Source organism: Nicotiana tabacum, chromosome 18 (assembly GCF_000715075.1).
Source record: "Nicotiana tabacum cultivar K326 chromosome 18, ASM71507v2, whole genome shotgun sequence".
Classification (NCBI taxonomy): domain Eukaryota; kingdom Viridiplantae; phylum Streptophyta; class Magnoliopsida; order Solanales; family Solanaceae; genus Nicotiana; species Nicotiana tabacum.
The window spans coordinates 123077513-123103449 of NC_134097.1; the positions used below are offsets into that span (position 1 = coordinate 123077513).

A 25937-nucleotide genomic window follows, 5' to 3' on the forward strand; every position below is an offset into this window, starting at 1 on the left:
CTTGGTAGCGGTTGATTATGTGTCAAAATGGGTTGAGGCCATAGCTTTACCAAATAATAAAGCTCGAAGTGTGGTGGCATTCTTGAAAAAGAGTATCTTCACGAGGTTTGGCACTCCACGTGCTATCATTAGTGACGGGGTTTCTCATTTTTGCAACCGGGCTTTTGACTCTTTGCTAGCCAAGTATGGGGTAAATCACAAAGTGACCACTCCTTATCATCCTCAAGCGAGTGGCCAAGTTGAGGTGTCCAACCGTGAGATCAAGAGTATTTTGTCCAAGACTGTCAATGCAAATAGGACCGACTGGTCGAAGAAATTGGATGATGCTCTTTGGGCTTATCGTACAGCTTTCAAGACTCTGATTGGTATGTCGTCGTATCGGTTGGTGTTTGGGAAGGCTTGTCATCTTCCGGTAGAATTGGAACATAAGGCTATGTGGGACCTAAAAAAGTTGAACTTAGAATGGGATGTCGCTGCAAATCTCTGGATTGAGCAATTGAATGAACTTGATGAGTTTAGGTTTCATGCTTACTCCAGCTAGTCCTTGTATAAGGACAAGATGAAGTACCTTCACGACAAGTATGCCCAAGGGAAGGAATTCAAAGTTGGTGACATGGTTCTTCTTTTCAACTCCCGGTTGAGGTTATTTCCGGGCAAGCTGAAGTCTAAGTGGAGCGGCCCATTTGAAGTGGTTGGTGTAACTCCTTTTGGTGCCATTGATCTAAAAAATAAGAATGGTGAAGTTTTTCGGGTCAATGGGCATCTTGTCAAGCACTATTTGGGCAAGATTGATGACAGCCACGTGGTGGCACTCATTCATTTGAAATGACTGTGATGGTAACATGCGTCGTGCCGTGACGTTAAATCAGGCGCTTCTTGGGAGGCAACCCATGTCTTTGTTTTTCTGTTGTAGAGTAGAATTTTTGAGTTGATAGTTTGTGAAGTTTTGCAGGGATAATGTTGAACCAGTGTAGGGCAAAAGTGCAAAATGGTCCGCACTGAAGAACCCAGAATTACATGCTCTCTGACAAAGTTCCCACGCGGCCGCACACCAAAGCAGTGCGGTCCGCGCTAGGATGGTTGAAATTACCAAGTCTCTGACAAAGTCCCACGCGGCCGCGCACCAAAACAGTGCGGTCCGCGTAGATTGAACAGCTAATGTGTAGGATGCAAAATCCAGCGCGGTCCGCGTCCCTTTTTGTGCGGCCGCGCTGGTAGGTAGGTACTGGGTCCCAGGGTTTTTCTATAAATAGAGGCCTTGGGCCTCATTTTAACCTTTTCGCCAAATTTACACCTGAGCTATTGTTTTCACTGTTCATCAAGACAAATTGTGCACATAGTTGAAATCTCATTAATCCCTGGTAACAACTCTCATTCATTTCAATCATAGTCTAATTTTTGTTTCGTTTAATTGCTTTCTACTAGTGTAACTTCTTACTTTCGTCTTTTTCTTCTTAGTTTAACTGTTAGCTTAGGTTTCTGTGTGTTTTTGTTTAATCATGGGCATGGAATCTTGTAATATAACTGAGTAGGGATACTTAGGACCCAAAAAGGTGAACAAAAATTGGATTTAATTGAAAAACACCCGGCTCAGTTAAATTAGCCCTACGCGGCCTGAAGCATTTGTGCGCGGTCTGCGTGACTCTAGTTAAGAGATGATGAACCTCTCTGCGCAGTCCGCATGCCATTTGTGTGTGGTCCGCGTGAGCCCAGCGCGGCCGCGGTCCAAAATAGTGCGGCCCGCGTGTGAAGAGTTCAGAGAGGTCAACATTTGGGTATTTCACCTGCGCGGACCGCGTACCATTTCTGTGCGGTCCGTGCTGAACCAACGCGGCCGCATACCATTTCTGTGTGGTCCGCGTCGGTTTATTCAGAAAGGTATGTATGGGTGTCAGTATACTGCGCGGACCGCGTGCCTATTGGTGCGGTCCGCGCCCCCCTGTCTGTGTCACTGTGTCTGCACTCTTTGCATTCAACTGAACTGTCTACTTCACCTTATGTGCTTCTACTAATAATGTTAGACATGTATTCCTTGCAGACAATGGTTAAAAAACTAGCGGGCAAAGAAATACAACCCGGGAGAGGTGGTTCCTCCCGAGGGGGGAAAAGCAAGAGGATTGTGAAACTCACTCCTCAAACCAGGGAATTGATAAAGAAAACCCGGAAGATAATCCGAGAAGCTAATAGAGCTGCATCTCATTTCACGGGGAGTGAGTATGCACCTTCACGGAGCATTACCTCGGAGTCTGCCCCCACCCACATGTCCACTTCATTTCAGCTCCATGATTCCCCTTCCCCGGATCATGGTAATGTAGCCTCCTCCAAGAAGCCGATTAATGTCTTCTCGGACTCGTCTGATGAGTCCGTAACAAGAGAAGAAGAGCAATACTCCACATCTTCCACAACTTCATCATCAAGGGAGAGTGGAGGGTATGCTGAGGGAGGTGAGCCGTAGGTAGGGGGATAGAGCGTACTAGAAAACTGGAGGCATGGGCAGACAGGTTTGTTAGTGAGGTTGCTTTCCACAGATTCTGAGAGTGGTGGCCCAAAAGGAAACTGATTCCGGAGAGGTGGTTCATAGATGCCGATCTTGTCCCTCTCAACCCTCATGTGCAAGCACAATTCCATACTAGAGAGGGTTGGGGCTTCTTCAAAGGACGTGTTGAGATGGCGAATGAGCATATGGTGAAGGAATTCTCCAGCAATGTTCACCATATTGTTCGGGACTCAAAAGCAACTAAAGTGAGGGACAAGATAGTTGTGTTTGATGGCAAATCGTTAAATGAATTCCTGGGGTTCGAAGAAGAGGATGAATCGCAATATTTAGAAAAGTTAGCAATGAAAGAGGAGGTTCGTCCTTGGTTGGCCGAGCACTTAGCAATCCCGGGTACAGTCCCAGTCTGGTTGAAAGCACAAGAAAAGATTTTTAGGAACACCCTGAACTTTGAAGCCAAAGGGTGGTTGACTTTCGTGTGTAGTCGACTTGACCTGTCTACACATGATCACTCCATTCCCCTCCCTCGTGCTGTCTTGGTAGCATCTAACATGGCGGGTTTCCCTCTGAATGTGGGTAATATTATGTCGAGAGTGATTTCTACAGTTGGTAATGAGACCCAAACAAAATACCCCTTCCCAAACACACTCTTTTTGTACTTCAGAGAATTGAAAGTGAAGAAAAAAAAATATGATGTCAAGGTACCTCCGGTGGCCCCGTACTCATGGTATAGTCAGTTGGGTCCAGACAACCCGAAGAGGGGCAAGAAGAATGTGGCATCTACTTCCACCGCACCTGGCCAGTCTGAGGAGCCAGCGGTCATTGAGCAGCCCAGTGAGCCTTCCACTATTCCTGCTACTGATGAGGCATTGCCTTCAGGTCCGTCGTCAGCAGTTGGTCCTTCTATTGCAGCTGACCCGGTAGTCCCTTCATCAAAGACTCACCGATTCACTGCAAAACAATTCACCCATTCCCTTGTCAGTTTGAACAACTGGATGTCAGTTGCGACATCCAAGTTATCTACATTGACCACTACTGTACAGGCACAGGGAGCACCAGTTACTGTTGAGATTCCTTCCTCCATTGAGGATGCACTGAAGAAGATCCTGGCCAACCAGGAAAAGATGATGGCGAAGCAGGATGCCTTGACTAAGGCGGTTGGGGCACATAGCAAAGCATTGGAGAAATTGGCACGGGAGCACAAGAAGCTGAGGAAGCAGAAGGCTGCCAAGAAGTCAGTGACACAGTTGAGAGTGGATGTAGACAAGCTCATGGTGGATCAGTTGCCAATTGACCTACTATTTGGGGATCCGGCTGTAGAGCCAACAGTAGCACAGGTACAGGAGGAGGAGCAGAGGCCGAGGAAGAAGAGGAAACTCCCTAGCACTAAAGGAGTTGTGATTGAGGTAGCACCGGTTCAGGAGAGTCACTCCACTGCCCCACCAGTTGATGAGCCAGTTCTTGAGCAGGCACCTGTCCCAGCAGCATAGCAGCAGCAGGCCGGGGGCCAATCTGAGGTCCCTGCCAGTACAGAGGACTTAGGAGCCACTGACCAGCACAGGGTGACGGATGAGGCTTGAGGGGCCTTTCTATATCCTTTCTTTCATTTTGGTGCTTATTTTGATAGTTAGCATTGGGGACAATGCTAGCTTTTATTCGTGGGGGTGTGGCCCTATTATTTTGATTGAATGTTGGATTACCGTATATATTCTTTTACTTTCTGCACATTCGTAGTTGTAGATGGCTTGTATATAACTGTTCATCCTAGATGCTCTTAAACTCTATGTATATATTCATTCCCCCTGGTTGTATATTCTACTCCCCTTTTGTACATATTCATTCGGTTTTCATTTTGGTTTTCTATTTTTCGTTAAAATTTTTTGTTATAGTTGTAAAGTCAGGCTCGTAGCCTTTTTGTTGTGTTTTGGCGTTTGCAATAAGCCCTTGGTTTTCTTATTGCCACGGTTCTTTCCAAGGCTAGAGTGTTGTGCGAACCGGGTGGCTCTTCCCAATGATAGATGGAGTTTTTGTAGTTAAGGGTACCTCAGGCAAAGCTTCACTTGGGCCTAGCACATTTGTCTTTGATCCTATGGTTAAAGACATTATGTTGTGTTTAGGATGGTGAAAGTTGTGGCCTTGAGACTCTTGTGTTGACCAAACAATCATCATGTGGTCATTTTGGGCCATTGTGCGCTTGAATCATATCTAAGGTCGTTGTGGGCCCTCGACTCTGTCTTTGGCAATCCTTGAGTGTGTGTAGTGAGAATTCGAATCGTGAGCCCAAGTACCGAGCCGATGGTCTAGAACTTGCCCTGAAGGTTTGTTGATGCGAAATCATAGGTGGAACTTGTCTTGAGACGTGATTATAGGCTCTCCTTGATCCAAAATGTAAAACTTGAACAATTTCCATGACCTACCAATGAAATAATCCCTAGTTCACCCCTTTTGAGCCTTAAACCTTTTTCTTTCATGAACCAAGCTACAAGCGTATACCCGTTCTTAATGAGACCCTCTCTTGGCACCCAAATCTTCCCTTGAGTAAATGGCAAATGTCTAAGTTTGGGGGGAGAGACAAGAAAGGCATCAATGTGGTAAAAAGGTGCAAAAGCAAAAGAAAAGGAAGGCAATGAAAAAGACAAAAAGACAAAAAGAAAAAGAACAATGAATAAGAACCAAAAAGGGAATCCAAGGACAACAAAAAAGTGAAAAAGGTGTGGAAAAGTGGTAAAAAGGAAAAAAGGTTTGAATTGCAAAAGAAAGAGTGACAATGTGTTCTCTAACCCCTTGAAAGAAGTGAATTACTCAATTGAGTCAAGAAAGTGTGCCAAAATAAATCAAAAGAAGTGTTTAAGGGAAGATTGAACCCATTTGAACAAAAACATGTCCTACCTTTACCCAAAGCCTTCACAATGACTCCTCAAAAGCCCTATATAATCTTGAGTTGAGGGAAGCCTACATTAGTGGATACTTACATAAGGGGAAAACATATGGTACTTAGAGCTGGACTTAGGGCCTTTTCTTTGTGAGAGATGAGAAAGAAGTCCATTCACCTCGATTTATGTGCAAATACTCTAAAAAGGTGAGGTTCACTTAGGAAAAGTCGAGGATGTGTGAGTTTGGGTTCCACAATGACCAAAGAAATTGAGAAAGGTTCCTTGATGAAATGTGTCAATTCTTGATGCTCTTGTGTCACACTTGATCCACAAGTTTTCAAAGTTTAAATGTGTTAATGATGCATTCGCATTGAGGGAAATTGTTAGTCCCAAATTGATGCTTGTTGAGGATACTTTAGGAAAAACAGGAATTACTTGGGTGTTTTCCATTGAGGGGTAGGTCTCATTTTATTTGCTTGAGGACAAGCAAAGGTTTAAGTTTGGGGGAGTTTATAACTGTGATTTATACATGTTTTATACTAATTCTTACCTAAGCTTTGTGCATTAACTGCCATAAATTAGTCCCAAAATGCTTACAAGTTGCACTTGATTGTAGGTTTGAGCGACAAGATGACAAATATCAAAGATCGGCTCAAAAAGGAGTGAAATCTGCCAAGTGTCAAAAGACAACTGAAGTGGGGAACAAAATGACCTGTGCGGTCCGCACTGATTTGTCACACGGCCGCACAGGAGAGTTCAGAGGCTGGGCAATTTCCAGGTCAACCTGCGCGGTCAACACTGCTTTGCCACGCGGTCGCGCGGGATTGTTCAGAGACCATGCAATTTTCAAGTCAAGATGCGCGGACCGTGCTCCTTTCCACGCGGTCCGCGCCCAAGAGTATCAGAGACTCCCATTCAAGGCAAAAGCCCACGCGGCCGCACACCTAATCAGTGCGGTCCGCGTGGAAACGCCCTACGCGGCGCGCGTCGCATTTGCGCAGTCCGCGTCCCTAAGTGTCAGAAGCAAGATATGAAGACCCAAACCCCTACACGGCCGCACGTCATTTGTGCGCGGTCCGCGCCAGACCCTCAAGGGTATTTTTGTCCGATTTTTCCTGTGTAGTATAAATAGAACATTTTACTTTTTAGGTGGAGTTTTTTTTCAGTTTTGGTTTTTATCAAATAGCAGCTGAACTCGAGACTTCATGGTTTTAGCCTATTTTGGGCAATTTCTTCTAGTATTAACGTGGATTTGAGTAGATTAACAGTGTAGTTAATTATTATGTCAATTTCATCTACTATTTCTTCAATTTCTGTTTCTATTATGGTTAGCTAAACCCATTAGCTAGGGTTGTGGCTCAACCCTAGTGTGGGTAATTAATAGGTGTGATTGTTTAGTACATGAATGATGTTGGGTATTTGTTATTTGGATTAATCTTATGTTTTCATTAAGAATTGGTGGTTGCAAACACTAAGTCTAGCTTAGTGAGTCTTGACTCTTCTTGAGAAAGAGAATCTATGACCCCAAGATTAATTCCAACGAGGAATTGGGATGGACCTATGAGAATGATGGTCCCAATTAACGGGTTAAACCTCGAGAGAGTAATTACCCAACTTGAACCATAAGTTGCTTGGGCAAATTGGCCTACCCAATTGGTCTCGAGAGAGTCAATTGCGCAAAATCACTCTCTCTACCGAGAGGTGTGAGAGTAGGTGAAAAAGTGCAATGGTTATAGCATAGTCCCATATTCATCATTCTTGCATTAGAAATCTCTACCCGTCAGTTGACCACCTAGATACATGCCACGACCCTAGTGTCTTTTTCTATATTGCATACAACTTAGAATCAATATCTTAGCCTAACTTAGCTTTAAACTTGTAGTTGATAAATTGTAGTTGATAGTCAAAAGAAAACCGAAATTGTTAGAAGATCAATTAGGAGCTAAAACATAGTCCTAGACCATACAAACACTTAACTCCAAATTGAAGCTCCCTGTGGAAAATTGACCCTGATACCACTATTGGGTAAAAGTATTAGCGCCCACTCTTCATTAGGTTGAGTCCGCTGCGATCACGTAGCACCTGCTCCCATTTCATAATATCTTATTGTAGGCGTATCACCCGCTCCCATTTCATAATATCTTGTGGTAGGCGTACCACCCGCTCCCATTTCACAGTTCATCACACAATCACAAGAAATCCTGGCAAGGGAAAATAAGTAATATAATAACTTCCCGACAAGGGAACAAAAGCAATATAATAATTTCCCGGCAAGGGAACAACAATATCGAAATAGTCATCCCGGCAAGGGAGAATCAACTATAACTAATCTCACTTAGCTGGTACTCAGTTCAATTAATGAAAATGCTCAATCATAGAAGATCATTAATTAAAGCATACAAGGTGTCATTCAAGAACACAACAACTTTCAATTTAAGACTCACGGTTATGCTTGACACCAACGTATAGATACTCGTCACCATGCCTATACGTCGTACTCAACAAGAAGCAAGTAGCAAATATGACTCAACTCCTAATCCCTCAAGCTAGGGTTAGACCAAACACTTACCTCGATGCCTTGAACACCACTCAAGTCTCAATTATAGCTTTACTCCTCGATTCCACCACCAATCCGCTCGAATCTAATCACAAGTTACTTAATTACATCAATAAGTGCTAAATGAATCAACCCCAATGCATGAATAATGAGTTTTTCAAGGTTTTACCCAAAAGTCAAAAATCGCCCCCGGGCCCACATGATCGAAACCCGAGGTACCCCGATTACCCATTCCTCTATATAACTTGTTTTGAAATCGGACCTCAAATTGAGGTCCAAATCCCCAATTAAAACCTAGGTTCTACCCAAAACACCCAATTTCCCCCATGAAAATCTTTGATTTGAAGTTGAAATCATGCTAAAAGATGTTAATGAGTGAGGAAAATGAGTTAGAAATCACTTACCAACGTTTTGGAGAAGAAAGGTTATTTGAAAAATCGTCTCTTATATTTTTTTGGGGTTTTGAAAAGTGAAAAATAACTGAAATTCCCGTTTATTTATACCCCTCTCAGATCCCCAGTGCGGACCGCATCAAATGGACCGTGGCCACACTAGCGTACCTGGAGACCTGCAGTTCAGCACCCTGTGCGGACCACGCAAGGCCGACTGTGGCCGCACAGCCTCCACCGCGGACCACACAAAGGCGACTGCGGTCGTACCCGATTTCTCGCGGACCGCACTAGAGGGTTCAGAGACTGCAGCTTCTTGAACCTGCAACACCTGACTTTCTAAGCCTAAGGCATCCCGGAACCTACTCGAAACTCACCCGAGCCCTCGAAACTCCAACACAAGTATACACACAGCCTCAAAAACATCCTACGAACATATTCGTGTAATCAAATTGCCAAAATAACATCACGAGCATCGAATTAAACCTCGAGATCAATGATATTTCTCAAAACTCTTTTAAACATCAAATTTCTCAATTAAGGTCCGGATCGCGTCAAACGACGTCCGTTTTCAACCAAATTTCACAAGAATGACTCAAGTCATATATAAGACCTGTACCGGGCATCGGAACCAAAATATAGGCACGATACTATTACTTTCTAATCAGTTTTCATTTCAAATTTCCTTAAACAATTTCTGAAAATAATTTTATTTAAAAATTCATTTCTCGGACTTGGGACCTCGGAATTCGATTCCAGGCATACGCCCAAGTCCCATATTTTCCTACGGACCCTCCGGGACCGTCGAATCACGAATCCGGGTTCGTTTACTTAAATGTTGACCGAAGTCAAATTTATTCATTTTAACATCAAAACTTAGCATTTTTCACAGAGTTTCATATTTAAGCTTTCCGACTACGCGCCCGGACTGCACACGCAAATCAAAGCGACTCTAATGAAGTTTTCAAGGCCTTGGAGACACAGAAATCAACTGAAAGCAAGTGATGACCCTTTGGGTCGTCACAATCCATGATATAAATTCTATTATAGTAATTTTAAAACTCTCTACTAATGTTCAAAAATATCTTATCTTTTTATTATCTTTGAATTAAAAAAAGTAAAGAGTTTTTTCAAAATCATTTGTTTACATTTTTAAAAAATATTTCACGTCATACCAATTTTTTCTTTATATATACTCTTTGTTACACTTAAAAGTCGCTATAGAAACTATCAATTTGAATCCAGTTTCTCTCTTGTTGAGTTTGAAAAAAAAAACCTTTCACATAATCTAATGATTCAAAACTAATACTCTTCAACGAAAAAAATATTATACCCTTGCATTATTGGCTTGACTACAGTTAAATGAAGGGGTTTCAGCTTATATCCTTTAATTTCTTGAATGTGCTCAATTGAAATTAATGATAGCAATTGTATAACCAAAGTTTTGTTATTTGTTTGATGTCCATTTATGCAAATTGATTCTTCAAACAAATATTCTTCAAGAAGAAAAAAGAAACAATTTTTTTTAATACTGATTGATTTTGTGATGTTTCTTTCTTCAGCATGTATGTTTACTTTATTATATATGTAAGTAAACTTTTATTTGATTTTGTAAACTCTTTTTTGTTATTTAGATAAACATAGACGTGTACCCTATATATTACATTTATTTTAAAAGAATTTCATTTTATTCAAATCTAGCTACAGTGTTTCGAAGAACTATACTTATATGATTTTAAATGTGACAGAGTTTTATAGTTATATGGAGTAATTTTTTTTATTGGCTAGAAGCGAAGTAGTATTTAAATAATTAAAAAAAATAACAAAAGTTCCTAACATGATTGCATATGATCATTAATCGAATTAAGTATGATAACATGATAGAAAAGATAAATTTTATTTTAATTTAAATTCAAATTTTAGAACTTTATCTATAAATTCAAAATTATCTTTTAATTCAAATTCCGTATATATATATATATATATATATATATATATATATATATATGTATTTAACTAAAATAGTCAAATATAGAATAAAGTTACCATATACTATTGACATTTATTAGCTTGCCACTTGGCTTAACCATAATATCAATTATATATGGTAACTTTCTTGCTTTAATATATATATAGATATAGATAATGATTTTTAAATTCTTTTTTGTTACCTGGATATATATCAGTTATAACACTCCCTTTGGTCCTTGTAAAACTCATTCATTTCACCTTACTAGTATTAGTCAAAATATGCCAAATAATTACTACAGTATTTATGTTCCAATATACTCATAAAGAAACTTCTAAAATGCTTGTCGAAAGCTATATACATTACCCCTTAATAAATAAAAAAGATGATAATTTGACTGTATCAGCATTTGGAACAGCTCGTTGTCTTAGTAAAAATTACCATCAAGCAATTTAATGCTTAATGTGAAATTTATGACCATACTCATGCATCTTAATTTTACACGACACAACAATTAACGAAAATAAGCAATGAATTTACCGTAAAATCAAGTAAAGTAACTCAGAGGGTAGGAAAATTATGAGGAGAAACCAAAGTTACTTGTTATACTAAGCTAGGTTAAGTGTAGTTAAAGGGAGTGCAAAGTGCCAAAGTAGACTTCTAATATTTACTTAAAGACACTTTTCTTAGTAGAACAATAATAGTAGGAACGTGAAATTATAAAATAAAATAAAAGGAATTGTTCGTTCCCTTAGTTAACAGTTGGGTGGAATATAATTTTGACTCTCCAAACATGTTCTTACCATTCACTAAAAAAATGCTATATATAAGTATAACAAAAGCCACTGGGAAATAACTTGACTCTCTACATTCTTTCATCACTACTCTTCTTCTTCTTCTTCTTCTCCACTTTGTCACTTCTTCACAAAAGCCACTAGCTTCTTTTCTTGGTTTTTTAGCCATGGAAACTTCTCAAGATTTTCCCGAACGCTCGTATGCTTTCAAAGGAAAGCGTAGCAAGCGCTCAAGGCCATCATCCCCGCTTGACATAGCGGGGACGATGGTTACTAGTAGTTCATCGGCGGCTGGTGGAAGTGATGATGGTGGAGGTGATGTTTATTACTCTTCAGCAATAGTTCAGTATTCACCAACCACTTCTACTACTCAAATATCGACTACTTGCACGTCCGAGGAAGATGAAGACATGGCCAATTGCTTAATTCTGTTAGCACAAAGCGGACGCCGAAAAGTACAAGTTGTAACTGAAGTTAAAAAGGAGAAAATCAGCAGCAGGAAATTCACAGAAATGGTCAATACTACAACTGGAAAAGCTGGTTTTTTTGTCTACGAGTGTAAAACTTGTAACAGAACTTTCCCTTCATTTCAAGCACTTGGTGGGCACAGAGCTAGTCATAAAAGGCCCAAAACCATAGTAGAAGAGAAAAAATCTGTCACTATCCCTGCCACTGCCACTGCCACTGCAATGGCTTCTGCTAGCACTGCCATGGCTACTGCTAGAGTTGGTGCTGACTCACTAGTGGAAAATCATAACGATCGTCATATAGAAAATGATCAAGAAGAAGGGCGGTTCAATAAAATTAGTAGTCCATCTTTTTCGGTCCAAATGGTCAACAACAACAACAACAAAGGTATCATTTCTCATGGTAACAGCAACAGCAAGCCAAAAATCCACGAGTGTTCAATTTGTGGGTCGGAATTTTCATCAGGGCAAGCTTTAGGTGGTCATATGAGGAAACATAAACCACCTACTACAGCAACTGTTACAAACACTAAGGTTTCTACAAATACTCATATTGAGACAATTAGCAATTTTTCAGAATCGTCACATGATGTTGGTACTAATTATAAGGAGGAGGAGAAATCTACAAGAAATTTTCTGTCTCTTGATCTTAATTTGCCGGCGCCACCAGAAGATGATCGCCGTGAAACAAAGTTTGAACAAAGTCTTGTCTTCTCCGCTGCCCCTTTGGTGGATTGTCATTACTAATAATTAAAAGAGGAGAGATTATTATTTTTTTCCTTTTTTTAGTTTATCATTTTTTTTAACACTTATTGATCAATTAATGTGAATTAATTTGTCACAAATTTGTGATAATAAATTAGAAGTATTGTTATTATTTTTGTTCATAAATATACATTAAATTCTTTTGAAAAATCTTATTTAAAGTGAACTTGTAATTGTTCACCAATATAATTGGCTGTAGTCTACTTTAATTTATTTGAAGTTCAATCTTTGAGTAAGTAAGTGGTTAGTGTTCATGGTTGCCTTCCATTCACGAAAAGGGAGTGTAGTGAGAGTGAGGTATCTTTTTTCCCTTTTGTTGTAAGTATTTTTCCCACCGCTCTTTAAAATTTGTTTCTTTAGTGGCAAAGCTATACGTGTAACACATGGACAAAATTTACTTCTTTACTGGACTTATTCGGCGTGAATTCAGATTAATCGAATCAGCGTATTCATTCATCTATTGACCGTATATTATTATTCAATGCAAATTCAAATTAGTCGAATCAACGTGTTTCAAATATCATGTCTAAAGCAAGTAGGAGGCAATACTAGTAGGCAAAAGCAAAGAGCATGGAGTGTGGGGGATGGAAGTATTGGATTGCTTTATGGGATGGTTAGGGGTTAGGCATCACTAGCACCACAACCAAAAGTCTGTGGATTAGGTTCTTCTATACTCTGTGTGTTTTTTCTTGATTACTCAACTGGAATAATAATAATAATAACAATAATAATAATAATAAAAATAATAAAAAAGGCTGAGAAAAATAAGAGGGGGAGCTCCGTCAGTGTTCTGTTTCATTAAATGACAAAGAATAAATGGATAGGAAAGATGGGCTGGTAACTGCCAAAACCATGTGTAAATACACCTGTATTATATACACTTTTTTTGTCCATGTTTCCTTCACTTAAAACCTACTTATCTTTAACTTACTTAACTTTGTTTCTTCTTTCTACTATATATATATGGTATAGCTAGATAAGATTCGTCTCTTCTACGTACGGTTCACTGGTCACATCAGAGTTGAACTAAACTCACACTACTCACATCCATATTGTGTTGATCTCAAGTGACCAGCAAGAGAGCCTCAACTCGACCGAACTCATTATTTTTAATTCGAATTATATCTTATGCAATTAAAAGTAAAAGTTTATATATAATAAGATCACGCATAGACTAGAGTAATGGTTATACAGTCGTCTAGTAAGAAATCTTGTTAATTTCGTGATACCTAACAGTAGAGCTAGTAGCTATTAGCCCACCAATCACACCTAATTGTTAAACTGATCACATCCCTTACTTTTCAAGTTTCTTAACTAACTAAAAACCTTTATTTCTGCGATGACCTTTTACTACCATATATACCAGAAATAGCCACTGCAAATCACACGTCACAAGCAGTTGGGTATGAGGTCTAAACTTTAGGTTCCACTCCTTCAATATCTAGAATCTGCTTTTTTATTAAGGCTTCTCTTGATATTGCGTGGAAACAGGACTTCCGTTTTAAGCTATCTATCTTCACACTTTATAACATGGTTTCTTAATATAAACCAATATATATACAAATCAAAACAATCGGAACATAATTTTCATGCACATGCTTATAAAACTTGTAAAGCACATTTTGCTAGTTATAATCCAAAATTGCACCGACTTGAAAGCGGATTTAGAATTTTAAATTAGTGAATTTGTCAAGAACGTCGTGAACGGACTTCCTACTGAATTTTCATTCCAAGGGATGTCTGTATAAAATGTAAAAATAGCACAGGCTAGCTAGTTTTCAAACTGATAGTTGAAAAATAGCTAGCGTTTGTAAAGTCATTGAAAAATATCACTATTTTGCTGAAATACAGAGAGTTCCAGCATAATATGCTAAATTATTGAGCTCCTGAGTATAAATTTCTAGCATATTATATTTGAACTCCAGCACACGAAAAGTTCTAGCATAATATGCTGAATTATGGAGCTTATGCACATAAACTTCCAGAATATTAAGTTGAAACTCTAGCACATTATGAAATTTATTAAGATTGTAAGCGAGCTCAAGATAATTGAGCTCCCATGGAGTTCTCTAGAATGTTCTGAGAGAAGGAGAGAAGGAGAGAAGGGGAGTGAGAGATAGAGAGAGTGAGAGCACCGACATAAGCTATGCACTTGGCATAATGACAACTCTCTAATTAATTTCATTAGTTTCCAAGTATATATATACATGTATGCAAATGTAAGTCAACTAAGCTAATTAACATTGTATAATGAATAAAATGAATGTATTAATAAGTATACTCAATACCCCCTCAAGTTGGAAGTGAGGTTCTAACAACCAACTTGTCGAGAACAGCTGAATGTTTGACCCCTGTAAGGGCCTTAATAAGAATATCAGCCAACTAATTGTGAGTAGCCACATGATGAAGAGAGATTAGGCCTTCTTGCAGCTTGTTCCTTAAAAAGTGACAATCTACTTCAATGTGCTTGGTTCTTTCATGAAATACAGGATTATGGGCAATGTGTATGGCAGACTGGCTATCACAAAACACCTTAATATGACTGGATTGAGCAACAGTAAGCTTTGCAAACAGCCTGCTTAACCATACCAGTCTCTCCAACTGCTTTTCTAAGGGATTTGTATTCTGCCTCAGGTGAGGATAAGGAAACAGTCTCCTGCTTCTTGGACTTCTAGCTAATAGGACAGTCTCCAACTAGAACGATGTACCTAGTGACAGATCTCCTAGAGTCAGGGCAAGCAGCCCAGTCTGCATCACAATAAGCTTTGATAGAACAATCAAGACTGTTGGAGAAGAAAATACCCAGGGTAGGATCCTTTTTAAGGTATCTGAGAAGATGAAATGCAACAGTCAAATGTGAATCTCTTGGAGCTTGCATAAACTGGCTCAAGATCTGCATACTATGTAGGGTCTGGTAGAAGATTCCCTTCTTGTGCCTTCAACTTCACAGCAGGATCAAGAGGTGAGGACACACTATTGTAGTCAAAATACTGATATTCCTTCAATAAATCTTAGGCAAACTTCCTCTGAGAAATAAGGACACCTTCTGGTATGTATAGGACCTCTAGACCCAAAAAATAGTGAAGTCTGCCTAAATCCTTCATTCTGAACCTCTGATCCAGGATTGCCTTTAAACTTGCAATCTCTTCTGAATCGGTCCCAATAATTACAACATCATCGACATACACAGCTACAAGATAATGGATGAGGAAGTTTTTTGCAGAAAAAGGGATAATCATTTTCAGAGTGTTGGTGCCCTTTTGAAGACAGTGCCTTAGTCAGTTTGGCATACCATTGTCTACTGGCTTGTTTCAGGCCATTGTCACGACCCAATTTTCCCTCCGTTGGGTTTCGTGATGGCACCTAGTCTTAAGGACTAGGTAAGCCTAACATTTACGAAAGAACAACAATAATAAACAACATCTTAAAATTTTTCTAGAACGAATCCTTTATATGATGAACATATTCCCAAAACCTGGTAGTACAAGTCATAAGCTCTACAGAGTTAACTGCTACTTCTAAATACAATTGTTTGGAAAAGAGTGAAAACAGTTGAATACAAATAAGAAGGTGACTCCGAAGCATGCGAACCCAGCAGCAGGTTTACCTTAGTCTCCTCAACAATGATCCGCACAGGTACTAACGATCGACACCTGGGATCTACACAATAAAATGTGCAGAAGAGTAGCATGAGCACACCACGACGGTGCCTAGTAAGTATCAAGAATAACCTCGGTGGAGTAGTGATGAAAAACAGTCAAGACACCTACTGATCTAATAAACTATACAAATATAATCATAGGGAAAACGAAACATGATGTCTACACGATATGGCTAACAATACCACAATTACAATAAGGGAAGAAAACAACAAGTAACAGCGGAAATACCATAATAATGACATAGATGAGCGAGCAAAAACACAAACCCAAATCCTAAATCACAAACATAGTAAAGGTAAGCAATAACTCAGAACCTACGACAGTATTCACATCAGATCTTAGCCAACAAATTCCACGGAATACCAAAATCTCGGACAAATTGCAACTCACGGGTCTCAACACCTGAACCCTAATACTTGGCATCATGTGCCCTCATCACGCCTCATGATCATGCTGACGTCTCACGTGCTAAGTGGAGCCACTCTCACATATACGACAAGAAGACGAGGGTGTACATCTATACTTGACAATACCAGGAGGACTTCATTTTCAATAGGGGTGTTCAACTACGTGTATTCTTGTGCAAGTGCTCTAACATAGTCCCTACTAGCTAATAAGCATAAGGAAAAGAGCGGACAACACATAATATGTTTTCTCCCAACTTCCACGAGATAAAGCTCATACAGGTAAGCGTACCACAACATAATATCAACAACGAGACTGCCCTCAGGCCATCACAAAACATCACAATCAATCCCTGACATAGCCCACCTTATCTCGCCACGTGTGACATTGATAACATAATAAGTGCCCGCCTTGTTTCACCACGCGTGCATCATAATATTCCTACCTTGTCTCGCCACATGCGCAACCCACATATAAGCATATATACATATTCCGCCTTGTCACGCCGCATGTGCAATTATCAATAGTAACAATAGCATGACAGAAACCTCATGCAACCCTACAACAACAACCGCCGACAGAAACCTCGTACATCACGATATCAACAACCGCACGGCAGAAACCTCGTGCACCACCACAACAAGTACAATAGTAACAATGACAACATATACAAGAACATGACAAGTAAATCAACTCATAAACTTTCGATCACAAGGAGAAGGTAATACTAGTTCTCATGGAATAACCACAATAAGGAATACTAAGCGTAATAAGAACATCTCAACAAGGGAGAAAATAATATGAAGCAACGATCCCCCACAATATGTAGTTCAACAACAAGGAAGCTAACACGAATCAAATAATTCCAAATAAAGAAATGTCAACTAAATATAGGATATCTAAACTTCATTTAAGGTTAGGCAATTTACGAAGAGTATACAACAATTTCAATTAAGGATGAGCAGTAGGAAGATCATCATAACCTCAATTAAGACTAAATAATTACAGGAAAGAATATAACGATTTTCAATAAAGACAAGCAGTTATGAAAGATAGCATGACAACGGAAGAGGTAAAATCTTCAGTTAAGCAAAATAAGACTCAAACGCAATAAGAATGAATCATAAAGCAATTAATTCCAATTAAAGCATGTAGAGGTGAAGCTAGCAAGTCGGAAACTCAAGCATATCAAGTACACATCCATACACAGTGAATATAAACACCTAAGAATTCTAAAAGGCCAATTTACCATAAATAAGTTCGAGCACGCACTCGTCACCTCACGTACACGAACTACAATCAACATAAAAGACTCAAATCCTAAGGGGGAAGTCCCCCACCTAAGGTTAGGCAAGATACTTATCTCAAAGATGACAGACCGATACTCTAAAATGCACTTTTCAGGTGAAAAGACCTTCGGACAGCTCAAATCCAACCAAAATATCTTCAAAGCACAAATAGAACACCTAAGAAACCGTTTTGAATCATAAAGTCTCAATCTTTAACAAAATTCAAAAATCGGTCCAAAAGTCGACCCCTAGGCCTGCACCTCGGAACCCGACAAATCTTACAAAATCCGAATACCCATCCCAATAAGAGTTCAACCATACAAAATTTATCACATTCCGATACTATTTGGCCCCTCAAATCATGATTTTTCATTTTAGGAATTTTCTTAAAAAACCAACTTTTTCCTCAACCCAAAACACAATTTAAAAGATAAAAATGAAGATTAAATCATGGAATATATTAGATTCTAGGTGAAGAACACTTAGCCAATCGATTTGCTTGAAAACCCCTAAAAGAAGCTTCCAAATCCGAAGTTTAAATCTCAAAAATATGAAGAAATGGCCAAACCCTCGACTTATATGATTCTGAGAGGACTTCCGCTTCTGCGGTCAAATAAACGCATCTGCGGGACCGCATTTGCGAGAAATAGTTCGCATCTGCAAACTTCACTTACAGACCTAGGTCCGCATCTGCGGACATTAGCCGCAGCAGCGGGCCCGCAGAAGCGATAACTGGGCGCAGAAGTGGGAGCTCTTTCGCAGATGCGTTTCATCAACCGCAGAAGCGGTTGCGCACCTGTGTTACAGCACTCGCAGAAATGAGCTATCATCTAGGCCTTCATGACCGCATAAGCGGTCTGGCTCACGCAGAAGCGGAGCCACACCTGCGCTCCAAGGTCGCAGGTGCGAAAACACCAGAAATCAACCATGCTCAAAACTATGCAAAACATCCAAAACTCATCCGAATCACACCCGAGGCCCCCGGGACCCCGTCTAAACACACAAACAAGTCATATCACCTAACACGGACTCGCTCGGGGTCTCAAATCATATCAAACAATGTTTACACGATGAATCACACCATGAATCGAACTATGAACTTCTAAATCTTCCAACTTCGAAAACTTGTGCCGAAACCTATCAAATCAACCCGGAATGATGCCAAATTTTGCAGACAAGTCCAAAATGACATAACAGAGCTTCTCCAACTATCAGAATTGCATTTTGACCCCAATATCACTAAAGTCAACTATGAGTCAAACTTCTCCACTTTTCCAACTTTCGCCGTAACGCCTCAAATTACCCTACGGACCTCAAAATCCGAATCGAGACGCACGCCTAAGTCCAAACTCACCATATGAAGCTGTTGATATCCTTCAAAACCCATTCTGAGGTCGTTTACTCAAAAGTCCGATTCCGGTCAAATTCTCACTGTTTAAACTTCCAAAACTAGATTCCTTCTTCCAATTTGACTCTGAATCATCTGTTAACTGAATTCAACCATGCACGCAAGTCGATACTCATTTTATGAAGTTTTTTCAAACCTTACGTCGCCAAACAGAGCTTAATTTCTCAAAATGACCGGCCGAGTGATTACATCCTTCCCCTCTTAAAACTAACGTTCGTCCTTGAACGTGCCAAGATTCGCCTCGAAGTCCTCAAGTCACCGAGTGCACACTTCCAATATACACCTGTGGGTGATCCCATGTCACCCAATCCACATAAATCTGACGACACCATCTCAACTGAAATTTAGCCTTTCTAGCAATACCAATAAGGCTTAGAACCAGAATTCTCACCTTCCATCCATTTCCAAAAGACCCAATTCTAAATCCATACCCAGTATCAGTCTCAACCATCTGCATTAATTCATTCCAACGCCCATATAGTACAACCTTACAACATGACACATCACACATAGGCCCACAATAACATTTCTGATCAAAATATTTGCTCGAAATCAAATTCAACACCGACCATAAGCCTCATATTCAATAGGAACCTGTTTCAAACCTCCACAACACTGGCGATGATACAATAACCACGAAAGCCACATAACTAAACACCCGAATCACCAAATATCAGCTAATACCAATGGGCACACATCCCATAAGCTAAAACTCAAGAAGAACAGAACGAAAATGACTGAATATGGAAAGGGAAACACTTAAGGGAACTATCAAACAAACCCGACAAGCACAGATTTTTCTATCAATACTAATCTACAAAACAATCTAACAAGAAAGAATTAAAGCATATAAAAGAATCACAAGGATCTCATACTGATATAACTCCCACCGCGGTACACAACCCGGTCTCAACACATCAAATCATATGAAATCACGAGGGTTTCGCCCTCCACTCTGAATCACAAGTAGGGTGCACATCAAACCAGCTGAAACCTTTCACTAGATCAGTTCCGTCAACAAAAATTACAACATGTATTGGCTCCCACACTGGTGGAGCATAAAAATCACAGCTCGTAGCCAAAAATACTCAGATATCACATCAAACCTACCAAAATGGACAACAGGAATTTAATACTAGTCTCATAACTCTCGACAATGACTAGAAATAGACGATAGACACGGCTATCACTCATAGAACCTCCCAACAGGGTAATCACATAAACAGAGTGCTAATCATGAAATGCACCCATAAGTGGAGCAACAAATAGGGGAACTCACCCCGATAAGCAGAACTGTAATGAACTACGGATGATGCTCCTCTATAACAAATCGAAATCATACTTGAATTACATTTAGTTTGTGTAGCGGCCATAAGCCTACTATATGAAACACATCAACGAACCGGGCCTCCCCCTCTTAGGCGCCCTCTACTCGCCTGAATACCTCACTGTGAAACATTGGCTTGAAGTCTAGGACAATCTCTCACCATATGGCTAGTATCTCCACACTCAAAGTAACCTCTCTACTGATGAGGCTATGGGAATGGTGCGGTATAGGTAATCCGAGACCTAGGAACACCTAAGTCACTGCGCCAAGCTTGAAGCGCGAACTGAACTGGCTGACCGACAAAACCTCGACCATGTAGCACCCTGCCTCCAAAATAAGGACCAACAGATCTCCCCGATCTATGAGGCCTTCTCACCTCATCAAACTCTCTCTCTCCTTATCTTGTCTACCCTCTCTCTCATGGCCCCGCCTGTCCTCTCTCTCCTGGCCTCGCCTGCCCTCTCTCTCCTCTCTCTCTCTCGAGCCAGCATACCCTCCACCCTCCTAGCAATACTCACGGTCTGCTGATACGAAATATCTATCTCTAACTCTCGGGCCATGCTAGTCCGAATGTTGGGATGAAGCCCCTCAATAAATCGACGGACCCTCTCCCAAACAATAGAAACCAAGGTCGGTGCATGTCTGGCCAAATCACTAAATCTGACGGTGTACTCTGATACTGACATAGTGCCCCGGCACAGCTGCTCAAACTCCGCACACCATGCATCCCGAAGGGACTAAGGTACGAACTCTCTCAAGAACATCTCTGAAAATTGAACCCATGTGAGTGAATCTGACTCGACCGGGCTACCCAACTCATATGCCCGCCACCATTGATAAGCCGCTCCCCTAAGATGGAACTAGTAAAAGCAAACCCACTCGTCTCAACAATACCCATAGTGCGGAGAATGCGATGACACTCCTCCAGAAAATCATGTGCACTCTCTGAAGCCAAACCACTGAAGGTAGGAGGGTTGTACTTCTTGTACCTCTCAAGCCTAAGCTGCTCTTCTTCAGATGTTGTTGCCCTAACTACGGGCTAAATTGGAACCACAGGTAGGGGTGTACAAGCCAAACCATCAAGTCAAACCCAACCGACAAACCAAGTCAAACCAAAGAAAAAACCCGACTCATGGTTTGTTTTGGTTGGTTTGGTTGGTTTGGTGTTGGAAAATAAAAAACTGATCACTCTTGGTTTGGTTTGGTTTTAACAAAAAATAAGTCAAATCGAATCTAAACCAAACCGATATTATATATAAATAGATCTTAAAATTTTATACATAAAAAATAATCATTAAAATCTTATTTGTAAGTATTTTCTAAATTATTTTATAGTTTTCAATATCTTGAGATATTATTTATTTGTGAGCTTGTAAATACACCATCCACCAAGTATATTCTATCTACGTAATCCAAATATGAAGCCCAAATTAAACCCAACAAGACAAAAGACAATAAAACCCAAGTTCTCTGTGCTTTTGCACTAGATTGCATATTCAGTTAATCCTCGGATCATTACGGATGACAGCATTGGATTTTGATTTCTCCTTTCAATACATATTTGGTGCAGTTGGTTGTCATCTTGCTCACATAATTGGTGATTATTTTAGTGTTGAGGTTTATCAAGTTTACACTTTACAGTGCTTTGCTTTGTCACATATTTGTTGTCATTTTCTATTATGGAAGGTCTTGCAATTATGATTCATAGGAACAATTGGTATTCCTCATAGATTATTTAGAAAAATAGTAATGATGCGGATAATGGTGACCATTTGATCTCTTTTTCAAGCATAATATATAACTAAAAAGAAAAATCGAAAATAAATCGAAAAACCGAGGAAACCGAGAAAACCGACTAAAACCGAAACCAAAAAAACCGAGTTTATGTTGGTTTGATTTGATAATGAATTTAGTAAACCGACATAGTTGGTTTGATATTGGTTTAATAAAAACCAAACCAAACCGCCTCATGTACACCCCTAACCACATATTGCGCTGCCATGACGCCTGGAACTTGAGCAACATGAACTTGCTGCTCTGGAGTGTAGGCGGCGGGAGTTTGAGTCCTTCCCCCGATCTGTGAAGTAGCTGGTGCAGCCGGAATTAACCCCACCTGAGCCAATGTACCAAACATGCTCAGGAACTGTGTTAAGGTCTCCTAAAGTCTGGGGGTAACAGCAGGCGCCTCCGGTACCAGCCCCCCAACTGGAGCTACTAGTGGCTCCTCAACAGCTGCTCTGGTAGTTGCTCTAGTTGTGGCACGTACTCCTAGACGGCCTCTGCCTCTGCCTCCAGTGACACCTGCTCCGGGAGCATCACCATCGGTAACTGCAGCGCGTGTCCTCACCATCTGTGAGAAAATAGGATGATAATAGTTCAGACACCGAGATCAATAAGCTCGTATGATAGGAATGAAAAAAGTGAGATTGTCCTAATAGTTCCGTAGCCTCTCAAAGATAAGTACAGATGTCTCCATACCGATCTGCAAGACTCTAACAAACTCGCTTATGACTCGTAGCACCTATGAACCTAGAGCTCTGATACCAACTTATCACGACCCAATTTCCCCTCTGTTGGGTTTTGTGATGGCACCTAGTCTTAAGGACTAGGTAAGACTAACATTTACGAAAGAACAACAATAATAAACAACATCTTAAAATTTTTCTAGAACGAATCCTTTATACAATGAACATATTCCCAAAACCCGCTAGTACAAGTCATAAGCTTTACAGAGTTAATTACCACTTCTAAATACAACTGTTTGGAAAAGAGTGAAAACAGTTGAATACAAATAAGAAGCTCACTCCAAAGCCTGCGAACGCAGCAACAGGTTTACCTTGAGTCTCCTCAACAATGATCCGCACAGTTACTAACGATCGACACCTGGGATCTGTACAACAAAAATGTGCAGAAGAGTAGCATGAGCACACCATGGCTGTGCCTAGTAAGTATCAAGACTAACCTTAGTGGAGTAGTGACGAGGAACAGTCAAGACACCTACTGGTCTAATAAACTGTACAAATATAAGCATAGGGATAGCAGAACATGATGTATATATGAAGACTGTATGGCTAATAATACCACAATCACAATAAGGGAAGAAAACAACAAGTAACAACGGAAATACCATAATAATGACATAGAAGAGCGAACGAAAACACAAACCTAAATCCTAAATCACAAACACAGTAAAGGTAAGCAATAACTCAGAACCTATGACAGTATTCACATCAGGTCTTAGCCAACAAATTCTACGGAATACCAAAATCTCGAACAAATTGCAACTCACGGGTCTCAACACCTGAACCCTAATACTTGGCATCTTGTGCCCTCATCACACCTTATGATCATGCTGACGTCTCACATGGTAAATGGATCCACTCTCACATATACGGCAAGTAGACAAGGGTGCACATCTACACTTGACAATGCAAGGAGAACTTCATTTCCAATAGGGGTGTTCAATTACGTGTATGCTTGTGCAATTGCTTTAACATAGTCCCTACCAACTAACAAGCATAAGGAAAAGAACGGACAACACATAAGATATTTTCTCACAACTTCCACAAGATAAAGCTCATACAGGTATGCGTACCACAACACAATATCAACAACAAGACTGCCCCCAAGCCATCACAAAACATCACAATCAATCCCTGACATAGCCCACCTTGACTCGCCGCATGTGCAATTAATAACATAATAAGTGCCCGCCTTGTTTCGCCACACGTGCATTATAATGTTCCCACCTTGTCTCACCACATGCGCAACCCACATATAAGTATATATACATATACCGCCTTGTCACGTCGTATGTACAATATATCAATAGTAGCAATAGCACGGCAGAAACCTCGTGTAACCCCACAACAACAATCGCACGACAGAAACCTCGTGCATCATAATATCAACAACCGCACGGCAGAAACCTCATACACCACCACAACAAGTACAACCGCAACAATGACAACATATACAAGAACACGACAAGTAAATCAACTCATGAACTTTCGATCACAAGGAGACGGTAAAACTAGCTCACAAGGAATAACCACAGTAAGGAGTACTAAGCGTAATAAGAACATCTCAACAAGGGAGAAAATAATATGAAGCAACGATCCCCCACAATATGTAGTTCAACAACAAGGAAGCTAACACGAATCAAATAATTCCAAATAAAGAAATGTCAACTAAATATAGGATATCTAAACTTCATTTAAGGTTAGGCAATTTACGAAGAGTATACAACAATTTCAATTAAGGATGAGCAGTAGGAAGATCATCATAACCTCAATTAAGACTAAATAATTACAGGAAAGAATATAATGATTTTCAATAAAGACAAGCAGTTATGAAAGATAGCATGACAACGGAAGAGGTAAAATCTTCAGTTAAGCAAAATAAGAGTCAAAGGCAATAAGAATGAATCATAAAGCAATTAATTCCAATTAAAGCATGTAGAGGTGAAGCTAGCAAGTAGGAAACTCAAGCATATCAAGTACACATCCATACACAGTGAATATAAAGACCGAAGAACTCTAAAAGGCCAATTTACCATAAATAAGTCCGAGCACGCACTCGTCACCTCGCGTACACAAACTACAATCAACATAGAAGACTCAAATCCTAAGGGGGAAGTCCCCCACACAAGGTTATGCAAGATACTTACCTCAAAGGCGACAGACCGATACTCTACAATGCACTTCTCAGGTGAAAAGACCTCCAGACAGCTCAAATCCAACCAAAATAACTTCAAAGCACAAATAGAACACATAAGAAACCATTCCGAATCATAAAGTCTCAGTCTTTAACAAAATTCAAAAATCAGTCCAAAAGTCGACCTCTGGGCCCGCACCTCGGAACCCGACAAATCATATAAAATTCGAATACCCATCCCAATATGAGTTCAACCATACAAAATTTATCCAATTATAATACCATTTGGCCCCTCAAATCATGATTTTTCATTTTAGAAATTTTCTTCAAAAACCAACATTTTCCTCAACCCAAAATACAATTTAAAAGATAAAAATGAAGATTAAATCCTGGAATATGTTAGATTCTAGGTGATGAACACTTACGCAATCGATTTGCTTGAAAACCCCCCAAAAAAAGCTCCCAAATCCGAAGTTTAAAACTCAAAAATATGAAGAAATGGCCAAACCCTTGACTTATATGATTCTGCAAGGACTTCCGCATCTGCGGTCAAATAAACACATATGTGGGACAGCATTTGCGAGAAATAGTCCGCATCTGCAAACTTCACTTACAGGCCTAGGTCCGCATCAGCGGCGTTGCAGAAGCGATAACAGCGCGCAGAAGCGGGAGCTCCTTCGCAGATGCGCTTCATCAACCGCAGAAGCGGTTGCGCACCTGTGTAACAGTTGTTACACTCGCAGAAGCGAGCTAGAATCCAGGCTTCATGACCAAATAAGCTGTCTGGCTCACGCAGAAGTGGAGCCGTACCTGCGCTCCAAGGTCACAGGTGCGAAAATACCAGAAATCGGACATGCTCAAAACTATGCAAAACATTCGAAC

The 25937-nt window shown here is 40.1% G+C and overlaps 1 protein-coding gene across 1 annotated transcript; it reads left to right on the forward strand.

Moving 5' to 3' along the window:
- Positions 1 to 11078: 11078 nt before the first annotated feature.
- On the forward strand, positions 11079 to 12417 carry LOC107773257 (zinc finger protein ZAT5-like). Its single transcript, XM_016592702.2, has one exon. The coding sequence runs from the start codon at positions 11244 to 11246 to the stop codon at positions 12288 to 12290; it is 1047 nt and encodes a 348-aa protein (XP_016448188.1). The 5' UTR covers positions 11079 to 11243; the 3' UTR covers positions 12291 to 12417.
- Positions 12418 to 25937: the final 13520 nt, after the last annotated feature.